Below are 13,657 nucleotides of genomic sequence, written 5' to 3' on the forward strand. Positions count from 1 at the left end.
GTGCCAATCAGCAGGGAAACAGCGGTGACGTGGGGCTGGGGCGGACAATTACAGCCCGAGCTGCTGGGCCAATCAGCGCTCGAGCCGGGGGCCGGCGGTGACGTGGGGAGCAGGGGCGGCCAATGAGCTGTTGAGCTGGGCGGATTGCGGGGTTAACACGGCGAGTTAACCCTATGAGCGCTGGACCCGCCCAGCTGCACCTGAGGACACCTCTGGAGCCTGGGGACCCAATGGGGGACAGCGGCGGCCCAAAGGTAAGGGCCTTACATTTCACAGCGGCCCCCCAACCCTGCCTTACATTCGGGGGAGGCCTTACATTGAAGGACCCCCCCCGTAACCCCCACCCTGTCTTACTTTCGGGGGGGTCCTACTTTCGGGGAAACACGGTACTTGGACCCCTCTCCTGGTAGAAGAAGGTACCGTATATAAAGAGACTGGGAGTGGTCCCAAAGGGAAACACCTGACCAGGAGTCTAAATCTGCTGAAAAGCAAACTGACATTAACCCTACAACTGCTAAAGGAATCCCATTTAATATTGAAAGTCAAGCATGGAAATGACTCTTGTCCTGAATCTGTCACTAGTCTTAGGCCCAGTGCCCATGCTGTGTAGTTTTGATGCGCATTTTCAAAAATCTACAGCAATATCTGCATGTCCAATGTGAAGCCAGCAAAGTCTATGAGAATTCAGAAGTGCTGTGCCCACGTTGCTTATTTTTCCTTTGCGTCTTTGCTGCAGAAAAAAAAGAAATCTGCACCAAATATGCAAAGGAAAAATACTTAACGTGGGCACAGCACTTCTGAATTCTCATAGACTTTGCTGGCTTCACATTGGACATGCAGATTTTGCTGCAGATTTCTGAAAATCTGTGTCAAAATACGCAGTATGGGCACAGGGCCTTATAATGCAGAGAGACCGCCGTGACAGATTATCTGCACAATTCTCCCCACCCCTCTCATTTCAATGATCAATGGGGTCTCAACGCCAAGACCCCAGCCAATCAAAAACGTCTGACATCTCAAAATTTTTATTTTTTTAAAACTTCAATTACCTTTAATCCAAGCTGCATGGAGTGAAAAAATGGTGCCTAAATCGCTGACTGATGCCAAAGTCAGAAGTACGGTTTTGTTTTTTTCGATTTTTTTACTTTTACATTACCATTAAGAGGCATGTGTGCATGAAAAGAGACATTTTTGACATTTTTATGATAACAAAGTTCTAAAAGATTCACACTTTTATTGAGTTTAAGACATGAAATACAAAGGAACATTTAAAAAAACAGCCCGATCTTCCACGTAAATGTGAGAAAGAGGCAAGTCACAGTGCAAAAAAACACAAACGTAACAATTGCTCCGACTGATTTTAAAAAAGCATTTAAAAAAAACTATCCCCCACCCATGCCCCGTATATTAAAGTATAAAACCGGATGGAACCCATAGGGATTAAGACACGGTTTTCCATCTACTGTTAGTTATGGGTAACGTCAGCGGTCTAGTTTAGACGAACCAGTGAGACGGATGACCGATGAAGGGATGATAAAGGGGATATACGAGACTTTGGGATTTTTACGTTATGGGACTAATAATTTACCGGCAGAAAGTTGCCACCTTGCCGCTTGTGCTGCCCGGCACTGCTCTCTCCTAGCCCCGGCGGGGGCTCTCCAGCTTCATTTGGCCTCATGTCGAAAGAGCAGCTTCTTCTCTTACTCTATCGAAGAGGCGTCGCTGCCAATCTCATGGTGACTGACAGCCGGCTACCCGCTGCGTTCGGTTGAGCAAGTTCTCGATCAGCGTGATTTCGGCAGTGTCGTCCAGTCGTCAGAGCAGAACGGAATGAAAACGTTTGCCCTGTCGACATGAGGTCAAATGAAGCCGGAGAATTGCCGCCTGAGCCGGGAGAACAGGTAGTTAGTGATAGATGCCAATAAGTTATTAGCCCCATACTAAAAACAAATGTTCCAGATTACCCCTTTAAGCAACCGATCATGTTCTTCTACTTTAATGCTGCATGTAAGACAATGGGTTGCCCCATAGATATCTGATCTCAAGGACCAATTCCCTAAATGTAAGGAAATTCACCTTAAAGGGAACCGGTCACGTGAAAAAATACTATTAAGCTGCAGGTTAATAGTGTTCTGAACCTGCCCGGCGCCGGCACATTAAACTCCACTGCTGGGAGGAAATTAATTTTAATCCTCCTGGCAGCGTTCGGGTTTCAGTCATGGGGGCGACTCTGTGTATGGAGGGTAGCGGCTGTAACTGCACTGACTGACAGCTAATGATAAGCAGCTGTCAGCCCGTCAGGGAGGTGGTCACAGCGCACAGGGCTGTCACATACACAGAGCCGCCCGTGACTGTAACCCAAATGCTGCCAGGAGGATTAAAATTAATTTCCTCCAGGCAGCAGGGTGTAATGTGCCAGCGCCAGGCACATTCAGAACACTATTAACCTGCAGATTAACCCCATATCTGTAGGTTAATAGCATTTTTTTTTTATACATGGCAGGTCCCCTTTAATGCAGCTTAGAAAAACCCTCACAAAGACCCATTAGAAGGTGCCAATAATCCTGGGCGCATTAGTTTGGAGACATGCAGATGCCTATCTAAATTGGACTGCTAGGCTACGTTCACACATTGCAGGTTTGGTGCAAATTTATGTGCAGATTACTAAAATGGAAATCTGCAGCATTTCTGTATCTAAAATCCGTGAATATTTTCCCCACACATTCATGGATTATTATTGCAAAAACGCACATAAAATATTGCTACAAAAGAATACCAGGCCGGAAGGTTAAGCTGCAGATTTAGGGTTCGAATTGAAATGAATGGGTATTATCTGCCTCAAAAGATTGCATTTCTGCAACACAAACCAACCTACTTTGGATAATAAAGTTATATTATATACTGTATATTTTTTCCATCAAAGATTCTGCACAGAAAAAAAACACCAAAACAAACAAAAAAGAAAAAAAAACACATTCACTTTATCGGGGTCCTGTAAAAAGCTGCGGATTTTAGTTGCAGAAAATGGCAAAGTGTGAACCCAGTCTGAAGCACCTCTATGTTTTTGGAAGCTTGTCAAGAGCCTTCAGATCATCCAAATTCTCCAACAGAAGATGTAGAAATGTGTCAGAGATTGGAACCAGTGGGGGGTAGTTACAATACAGGGTCTCCTCTGATGGCACCTTCTGAGACGTCTTTGTGAAAGGTCACAAGATCTGGAAAAAAGTCAAGAAAAGACCGAAATGCCACTGACGTGCCCAGCCTGTGCGGCTGGAGATAGAGGGTGAGAGGATTAGTATTTACAAAAAAATGGCTCAGTTTCCTGACAAAATCAGGGCAATTGTAAACTAAGTTTCAGGTAAAAAAGAAAAAAAAACAAACAAAACAAACAGTAAATTGGGCTCCGTTTCTCACGGTCTATGGTGTGGACTCCTAGCCGCTATAATGTAGGCACCAATGTCGGGACCATCCGGCGGCACAGCTTGTGAAGGGAGGTAAATGCATAGCTGAAAAGCCTAAAAACACCCATGAGGACATCAGTAGTCACCTGAAATACGGAGGTACAGAATAAAACGCAAGCCCTTTCCTAACTATATGTATCTATAACCACATGCCCATCACCGCGTCACAACAGCTCCGCAGACGACTTCTCATACAATATGTATTTTTTTTTCTATCAGCTTAAACCAACTTGTGTCTTAATGGAAAAAAAAACAACTAACTTTTATAAAACATTTTAACTTTCTTGTTTCTGCTGTCAGAGGACCAGCCTCAGTCTACCACCCACCAGAGGATGCGCAGATACTATTTGCAGGTATAGCAGAATCATTAAAACGAAAAAAAAAACAAGGGTAAAAAACAAAGACAAAACAAGGAAAAAAAAAAAAAAACAACAAAGAGGATAAAAAAAAAAAAGAAAAAAAAAAGGAAAAAAAAAAGGAAAAAAAAAAAGGGAAAGAGTAAAGAAAAAGGAAAAAGGAAAAAAAAAAAGGAAAAAGAAAAAGGAAAAAGAAGAAAAAAAGAGAAAAAGGAGAAAAAAGAAAAAGGGAATTTTGTTTACTTACCGTAAATTCCTTTTCTTCTAGCTCCTATTGGGAGACCCAGACAATTAGGCAGGGAATCTGGTGAACACACAACCGCTTTGGGCGGTCGCCTCCGGCGGTCTTTGGATTGTAAAAATGGCTGCCGGAGCTCTCAGGGGTGCCCGGGGCCTGTGTAAGAACCGATCTGGACTGCAAGGCTTCTAGTATCTTAGCAGACCATCTGTCCATAGACTGAGCCATGGATTGTGAAAGCGACTCAGAGAGTTTCTCAGCCAAAACTGCAAACTCTGTCCCTGCCACCTGGACAGGGGAAGCCGGCGGTTCTACCTGGGCCGAGGGTCCCACCAGTGCCCGAGGCTCCGGCTGAGCGAGTGCAACAGGGGCCGAGCATTGCTCACAGTGAGGGTAGGTGGAACCTGCAGGTAACATAGCCGCACAAGAGGTACAGGTTGCAAAATAACCCTGTGTCTTGGCACCCTTACTCCTTATGGACGACATGCTGTTGTCTCCTAGGAGAGTGATCACTGAGGGTATATAGCCAAAAGCCAAACAATGCGGCCGAACAGAGAAAATGTATGCAAATATATATATATATATATATATATATATATATATATATATATATATATATATATATATACACACACTTCGGCACCCTAGGGGGACCAGCACCGGGTGACCGGTGTGGCTTACCGACCGCCCAAAGCGGTTGTGTGTCCACCAGATTCCCTGCCTAATTGTCTGGGTCTCCCAATGGAGCGACAAAAGAAAAAAATGAAGAAAAAAAGGAGAGGCAAAAAAAAAAGGAAAAAAAAAGGGAAAAAGTAAAGAAAAAGGAAAAAGGAAAACAAAGGAAAAAGAAAAGGAAAAAAAAGAGAAAGGAGAAAAAAGAAAAAAAAATGAAGAAAAAAAGGAAAGGCAAAAAAAAGGAAAAAAAAACAACCCTGCAGCTGCTAAAACTCAAATTAAAAAACACTTAAAAATACCATCAACAACTTACTTTACTCTACTAGAAAGAAAAAAAAGCTAACATCTTGAAGGGTTAGATGCGCACAATACCTCCGCCCTGTGCCGTGAAAATGTAACTAACAGGAGGGCTCGCTTTACAGCGAATCAGATTGGATTGGTCTCCGTTGACACGGATTCAAGCACTTTTCAGGTCACAGTCTTGAGTCCTCACAGATGCCAAGACTGGAAATGACCACGTGTAAACACTGCATATAGGGAATTAAGTACAAAATGCCGGGACAGAACTAGAGATTGGCAAAGCTTGACAAATCCCCTGAGCCTGACAACAGGAATTTGCACACAGAGGGGTTTTTTTAGGAGTGGAAACTCTTCAAATCCTTCTCCAAATCTCAAAACGCTTAAAAAAATTTGCAAAAATTGTCTCCAAATATGACGTTGTATCCTAGTGATAAGCCACGAATGTCTATCCCGAGAAGCTCCTTCAATCACTAGATTTTTTGTAGGCTCTATTTAGACTTTCTCCAGAGGCTGCAAAATTGACCTGTAAGAGTCAATGCTAGATTATGTGTGCCCCACAAAAAGAGCCAAGAAGAGCCAACAAGGGTAGAATTGGGTACAGTGCCTTCTTAGCATGGCTGAGCTAGTGACTGGTGGAGAGGGGGTCACAGGGCAAGACCACAGCCGATCATATACTACCCCTTTAAATTGGCTCCTAACCTGTACAGTATTTTACATAAAAAAACAAGATGCAACCATAGAAATGGAACGTGAAGGAACAGTGCGACTATACAAGTACACCATACTTACAAACGCTCCCTATTTGCAAGATGCATCATCATAAAAGTAGACCCATTATTGGCAAATTACGCTAGCAGCCATAGTCAGGGGACGAGGACTCTTTACTCAGGGTCCTGTAATTATATAGATAAGGCTTCAAGTAGCGGGAGCAATCGTATGGTCATCGGTGTGCTCCGTGAATTGGCGGCTATCGAGATAGGACGTTTATTGCAATGTGGTACCAATAATCCTGGGCTTACCGGCGGTTTCGGACAGCGCTCCAACAGGTGAGATGTAACCCATGACGGCCAAGGCATAAAACCCGCACAGGTTCTTCACGCTATAAGGAAATAGACTGGATTTTGGGATTGATTACGGCTTTTTCTACACCCAATTTGACAGTTCATAAGCGGTGATCGGTGCGGCAGAAGAGGTCCGGGATGTGCTCTTACCCTACGCTACACCTCTACCCCCTCCTCAACTACCGTCCTATTAAGTGCAAATCATCATGGGGTGTGTTATGATTAAATTGCGCTGCGTCCACATATACCAGCCCTTGGAAACTTTGACTTTCTACAGAACCCGGTTAAAAAATTTTTTTTTTCTAAAAAGGGAACAAAGAAAACCAAACATACAAAAAACACAAATATTTAAAGCTAAAAATCAATAATTTAAAATATATATATATAATGCACAAATATAATACTTATTCAAGGCTTTGTCGTAGTGTACGGGGGTCAGCTACTCCCAGCCCTAAGAATGTATATCCAGCTCACAATATGGCTAGGTGGGTAACCTGTATACTGCCATAGGTTTAATGGTGAATGGTGAAGAAGTTCTGCGCCTCTGCGAGTAACCGAAAGCAGAAACAGAACTCTCGGCCCGGGGCCAAAACAAAACTAGAGAGGAGAAGTGCTGCGGCTCTGTAGGAGCTGCAAGAACCCCGATCCACGGCCGCCGCGGCTGCTGGTTTACAGGATTAACAGTTACTTTTTTTTTTTTCGTACCTATAATTTTTTGGCTTAAAAAAAAAAAAAAAAAAACAAAAAACCCTCTCCTGTGTAAGCAATGATGTAATCTACAGGTTCATTCTGTGTAAATTAAAGTTTTTTGTCCATCCTTTTTTCCACTGCTTGGAGTAACAGTTCCAAGTACTGCTGCCGGAGGGCGAGCGTCTTATCGTCACCCAATTGCCGGGGCCCACGCGACGCTGAAGGTTCAAGCTTTTCCTTGTGATCCTCCTTCTGCGGAGACGAGTCTTCGTGCATTTCAGGCTCAGGATCGGCATCTTTTAAGGAATCCAGCTCCCTCTTTACCATGACGAATGTTTCGGACAGGAGACCTGCTATCTTGCCATGATCCAAGTTTGCCGCTGGGCCGGCTGTGGTCACCTGAAAAAGGTGAACAGGACATAAGATTGCAATTTAAAAAAAGCTTTATATCTGGCTTTTTGGTCATAGATGATGGTGCGGATGTACTAATCCTGTGCAATAGTTACACAGCTTAAGGCCTCCAAAGACAACAGACTAAATTCGGCCGAATGGGACCATCTAACAATTTAATACGTGAGAACCTCCCCTCTCCTCTGACAAATGCAGTCAGCGGAGCAGAAGAATCAAACACATTGGATTTTTGAGTGCCAACCCTTTTGTCCTCCTTGAAGATAAGCCGCTGCCAAAGATGTCTGGCAGCAGCTCTTACAGAAACCACATGAGCACTCAGGGGATTACAGGAGCACTCAGTCGAAGTGCAGAGAGATTGGGGTCAGCCAAAAAGATCAGTCAGCCGACACCTTGCTAATATGTATGGGGGGCTTTAGAATAGACTCGATTAAAAATACACCAAATTTATCACAGTATGTCACACAGGATGATAAATCTTGTGCAGTTATTAGACTAAGTTGGTGTACCATTAACACTAGAAGTCCCAGAGAGGGGTCATTTGACATTTCTACCATTGGAACCCAATGGAGATCGAAATTCCTGGGACTTCTAGTGTTAAGGAGTAACTAAACACTGGCTAGGCTTTTCATGTTTAGCAGGTATTTAATTGCCTTCACTTTGGTTGGAGCCCAAATCTCGAGACCCCATCAAACGCTCAATAGACCCCCGAACAGTGCACAACTCAGCAGACGGGAGCACGCACATAGAGTATGGCATGGAGGCAATAGAATACATATGCCTCATAGCAATGCTTTCTATTGAATCCATAATTCACACACTCCTTTGTGTTAAGCTGTGACGTGGTCGAGGGAGGGGTCAACTGAAAAATCCCAGACACCCACCGAATTGAATCAATTAAAGGGAATCTGTCAGCAGGTTTTTGCTACCTCATCTAAGAGCAGCATAACGTAGGCAAAGAGATCCTGAGTTCAATTATGTATCACTTAGATTAGTGGCTGCAGCCATTCTGACACAGTGAAAAATTTGAGATTTTGCATGTAGAAGAGCTGGCAGTGCTTCTCCCGCCCTCACCAGGCTTTCAGTGTACATCTCCATAGACAGAAGCTGCTAATTTAGACAGAAGACAGAATGGAGTAGAGCCATACTACAATTCAACTCTGCTGAGACCCACTAATTATCAAGATAAGAGGCTTAAGCTAACATTGCAGGTAAACAAAAAAAAGACAGAGATAACAGGCGGGGCTGAAGTCTCTGTTTTAAAGGCCCAGTCACACACAATGACTTACCAGCGATCCCGAAAACGATGCGACCTGATAGGGATCGCAGGTAAGTCGCTGGGAGGTCGCAGGTGAGATGTCACACAGTCAGATCTTACCAGCGATGCAGGAACAATACAGGTCGCAGTAGCGACCTGTATAACGATCTCAGCAGTCACTGTGACCCTGTCACACAGTGTCAAACACAGCGATGTGTCCTGCCCAGCAGGACATCACCTTTGAAGAAAATGGCCTGGACCATTCTGCAACGACTAGCGATCTCACAGCAGGGGCCTGATCGCTGGTAGGTGTCACACATAACGAGATCGCTAACGGGATCGCTACTGCGTTACCAAAACCGTGACTCAGCAGCGATCTCGCTAGCGATCTTGTTATGTGTGACAGTACCTTAACTCCTGCAGCATGCTGGCTTCAGATTACATTGTGGAAATCTGCCAATAGAGTAGCTCCCACCAACATTTATATTATATTGTGTATATAATTATATATATATATATATATATATATATATATATATATATATGATATATATATATAGATATATAGATTTATATATATAAGGATGGTTGACCTTAGGGAGATCAACATCCAGCACCGCAGAGCACCATCACGTGTTTTCTCAACGCAGTGATTCCAGAGCAATGCCCCCTAGGAAATATGCAAAGCAAGGAAGCCGCGGAGACACCATCACATGTTTCTCAACGCTGGCAGTTTCCTGCTCCACACTGATGAGGGGCAAATACCCTGAAACAGCTGTCTGTGTATGGATACCATGTTTGACATAGGTGGCTTCCTTGACTGGAGACTGCACTTCCCGTGAATTTTCCTTCCCGGTGAAAGACCTGGCTAGTTACCTGCCAGCGTTGAGAAACATGTGATGGTGTCTCCGCGGCTTCCTTGCTTTGCATATTTCCCAGGGGGCATTGCTCTGGAATCACTGCGTTGAGAAAACACGTGATGGTGCTCCGCGGTGCTGGATGTTGATCTCCCTAAGGTCAACCATCCTTACCTATATAGTCTTCTACTAGGCATTGCTCCCACTAGCCAGTTTCCTACTCCACACTGATGAGGGGCAAATACCCCGAAACAGTTGTCTGTGGATGGATACCATGTTTTGGCATAGGTGGTTTCCTTTTTACAGCAACAAAGATGGAGCACAACCTTTGGTAAGTTTGGTGCACTCTAGGCTGTGGCCACACTAAGTTTGGCTTCATCAACTGTTGGCATAACGTTAATGACAGGGGAGTTGCATTGTGACCCAAAAGCTTCATCAATGAGAAAATAAAAAAAGATTCCAACATGTTACAACTTCCTACATCCACAGTAACTTCCATGTCAGTACGTGCACTAACATGTTTTGCTTCCCTGTGCAATCTTTAGCCAGGATGTAGGGGTCATAATGATAACCAACATGTAGCCCCAGCCTTAAAAACCTATAGCCTCTCCTGCTATCTAGACGTGAATAGTGAGATGCAAAACATTTGTGAACCCCTTAACAAATGTGTCCCATGGCACAAATTCCAGAATTGTGACTCAAGTTTATATAGAATTTTGATGCAGGATCGTCAGTCCATCTCCCCCAATGTATAAGGCACGATCCCGCACTACAAGCTTGTAACTAAAGACTCTTCATGCTTCCTTGTATATTTTTCATTTAATATTTCATTCCTGCTCATACTTTGGTTTTAAATGATGATATATGTCGAACTAACTAAAATAAATCATGAAACATGCATAACATTTTCTACTGTTATTGATGAAATAATATGTGAATAGAGCTAATCCAGGGATCCTCTGTGTTGCTCAAGAGCTGTAGAAATAAAAAAATTTAAAAAAACAAACAAACTGCAAATGTGCAAAAAGTTGTGAGTGTGATCATTGCAAAAAGGGGAAAAAAATCTGATGGACTTTTAGCAATGGTTGAAATGTTGTTTGCATCTTTCTGTTATTAAGGAGCCCTCGGATTAGTTGTGTTTCGTAAGGATGGGTTTTTCCTATGCTCTGAGCAACAGGAACATATGGCGCAGAATCGGCTTCTTATACTCGCATCTGCCTATGTCTTGCTAGATTTCTTTACAGCTTCTTGGCTAAACAAACCAAATCAAATCCTTGATCCCAAACCTGCAAAAAACAATTATGCATATTTTGATTATGACAAAAAACCCAGTAAGGCTGCATAGTGCTCAGGACAAGTATTGCATATCGAGTATGGTTTTAGTTTTATGTCTGTATGATTCTTAAATTTGAGATTCATAGACAACATTTTAATAATTATTACTTACCGATTCTCTTGTCGATTGAACTGTCTTTGTGTCAAGTGACTTCCACTCTGTAGAATCCTTAGTAGAAAGTCTCTTGTCAGAATCTCTGTGTTGAATTGGGGATAGTCCGTCACACATTGGTGGTTTTCTAAAATATGAGACATGGCTTCAAAATCATGGCAGCAGAGGCTTTCTTCAACTGTTGGCATTGCACAACATTTTCCACATCTACACCAATCTGTGCTCAACAATCTTCCTTGTGGATCTGGTGTTTCTGTTGGCCGTTCTTCATTTGTGCCCCACTGTGGATCATTTTGAAAACACCACGGGTTAAGTCGGTTATCTTCATCGACATGGCTCTGTAGTCGGTCTAGCAAGGCTTGTAATCCCTAAATAAGAAAAAAATAAAAACTTGTTATGGTACAGACTGTTATACATCACATACTGTATATGTTTAAAGGGAACCTGTCACAATATTTTCCACTTATAAGATGCGGCCAGCACCAGTGAGCTCTTATATACAAGAGTCAGTAATACTGTATTTAAGAGGTCAGGCTGCTCAATATAACATATAACAAATACCTTTACTATATTTACCTAAGTGGTGGTCTGGCCCAATGGGTGTCAAAACTCTATGGTCTGACGCCTACTATCTGCTTTAATTGGCATCCTTTGCAGGCTCGTGTGGATGACATGTCCCGCGTCATCAAAACAGACCACATTTTGGTCCTGCACATGACCACTTTCATCTGCCCGGCTGACATAAGATCAAAGTATTGGAGTGTGCATGTGTAATACGATACTTTGCTGTGACCACAGCAGGCCATTTCACAGTGCGCATGCGCAAGAACGAAATGCCGGACTGTGTGGATGATGTTGGATGTATCATGCACACTGGGCTGTGTAGACGGAGGATGGCAATCGTAGCAGAGACGGGTGCAAAACTGGACAGCACTTTTATTAATAAATGTGTATTTCATTTTATACAGAGCGGCATGAGCTCTTATATACAGTGTTCTATAATTTTGAATACAAGGGCTCACTGGTTGTGGTTGCAGCTCATAGTGGAATATCCTAGTGTCAGGTTCCCTTTTAAACCGTGTGATACCGATGTTGTATTTTTAGGATGCCATACCCAAAAATAATTGTTTTTTTCAAAATTTATAGAGTACATGAAACAACATTTATGATGCAGAACAATTAATGTACATCACACATCTTATAGGCTGGAGCTCGGAAATGCTGACAATGTTTAAATAAAGACGTTTTCCAGTATACCCCTCCAGTTACTAAAATGTGTGATGGAGCACTGGTGTTCATCTAAATAGCCTTAATTACATGAGTCGCCTAACTGTGATCCAATCAATTAAATTTTTTTGAAAACATAATTTAATTTAATAACAAGGCTATATGCAAAGTTATATACCTACACAGTTAGTGCCTTGAGGGGGATTAGTTGACGTTGGTATGACATCCTCATCCTCTGTTGTTTCTTTCTGCCAAAAAGGAAAATTCAATAGATAGCATAATTATATTAATAAAAATAATTATAATGATCTCGGCCTCCAGCTGGTGCAGCTCGGCTAGTAGCCTCTCCCGCTCTTCCTCAGCCTTCAGCAGCTGCTGGTCAGCCAGGCCTTGTATCTCCTCCATGGTGCGGAGCTTCTGGTTCAGCCGTTGGACCTGGTTTTCCAGTTGTCGCTCCGCTGCCTCGTACTGTCGCTCCGCTGCCTTCCGCTGCCTCGTGCTGTCGCTCCGCTGCCTCGTGCTGTCGCTGCTCCATCTGGATCTATGGAGAAGAGATCTAAGTCTTCCTCCATTCCTGTGCACAATGCGTCTCACCAGTTTCCACATCTCTACATGACATACTGCTGGATACTGGTATTACGCACAGCTGAGGTTTTGTTACATTTGCATCCAGTCTCCCCTGTGACCTAATGCACTGACACATTGTAACGTGTTAGACATTATTGCACAGCAGTTTGTGGCTGGCAGCAGAGCAGTGGTGAGAAGCTGCGTGCGGACTCCGTCTCTGTGCTCACCCTGGCGTCTGCCGCCTTGGTACACGCCTTCTTATAGTCCTCGGGGCCTGGTGGGCACGCTCCTGGAGGGCAGAGACCTCCTTTTGCAGCCTCTGGTGCCGCTCCTCTGCCTCCTTCTTCTCCTCTTCTGATTTCCGCAGGATCTGACCGATCTGTCTCTGCAGCTCCAGAAGATTCTGCCCCAGGACATCAGATGGACCCAAACATCTGCCAAAAACCAAATGTAGAAATTACACGGGTCCCACGTGTGCCATACACATCCAGTGTCCATTGTAGCATCGGCCCCCCATGTGTAACATGAGGGCGCTGTTGTGTCTGCACATATACGGCTCCTCCACGTCTGGAGGAAACATTGTAATGAAATGTCCAATAATCCAGGGCCTCTTCAGCCCGGGACAGGAGAGGCGAGGCGAGGGCCGGTGCCCCCAGCCCGGGACAGGAGAGGCGAGGCGAGGGCCGGTGCCCCCAGCCCGGGACAGGAGAGGCGAGGCGAGGGCCGGCGCCCCCAGCTTGGGACAGGAGAGGCGAGGCAAGGTCTGGCGCCCCCAGTCCAGGAAAGACGAGGGCCAGCTTCCCCAGCCCAGAACAGGAGAGACGAGGGCCAGTGCCACCAGTCCAGTAAAGGCGAGGGCCGGCAACCCCAGCCTGGGCGCGCGGCGGCAAAGTTTTAGGCCACGCCCCCTAACCACACCCATTTCACAGTCACGCCCATATCCACTCCCCATCCACACCCATTCAGCATGGACACGCAGGCAGCCGGCGGGCTTCCAGCATGGACACGCAGGCAGCCGGCGGGCCTCCAGCATGCACACGCAGGCAGCCGGCGGGCCTCCAGTATGCACACGCAGGCAGCCGGCGGGCCTCCAGCATGGACACGCAGGCAGC

The 13,657-nt window shown here is 44.6% G+C and overlaps 1 protein-coding gene across 1 annotated transcript; it reads right to left on the reverse strand.

The window, feature by feature from the left end:
• Positions 1–6,844: 6,844 nt before the first annotated feature.
• LOC142281756 (mitogen-activated protein kinase-binding protein 1-like) lies at positions 6,845–12,942 on the reverse strand. Its single transcript, XM_075332893.1, has 4 exons — positions 12,773–12,942; positions 12,161–12,519; positions 10,752–11,119; positions 6,845–7,180 (listed from the first exon to the last, which is right to left on the reverse strand). Exons 3-4 carry the CDS (start codon positions 10,866–10,868, stop codon positions 6,890–6,892), a joined length of 408 nt encoding a protein of 135 aa, XP_075189008.1. The 5' UTR covers positions 10,869–11,119; positions 12,161–12,519; positions 12,773–12,942; the 3' UTR covers positions 6,845–6,889.
• Positions 12,943–13,657: the final 715 nt, after the last annotated feature.

This window comes from Anomaloglossus baeobatrachus, unplaced genomic scaffold (assembly GCF_048569485.1).
Source record: "Anomaloglossus baeobatrachus isolate aAnoBae1 unplaced genomic scaffold, aAnoBae1.hap1 Scaffold_483, whole genome shotgun sequence".
NCBI classification, from domain to species: domain Eukaryota; kingdom Metazoa; phylum Chordata; class Amphibia; order Anura; family Aromobatidae; genus Anomaloglossus; species Anomaloglossus baeobatrachus.

Bases quoted from the DNA above. Each gene is read 5' to 3' on its own strand.
- LOC142281756 (XM_075332893.1), bottom strand. From the start codon at position 10,868: ATGTGTGACGGACTATCCCCAATTCAACACAGAGATTCTGACAAGAGA. The intron at 7,181-10,751 runs GTAAGTAATAAT...CACCTTTTTCAG, and splicing joins TTCAATCGACAAGAGAATCG to GTGACCACAGCCGGCCCAGC.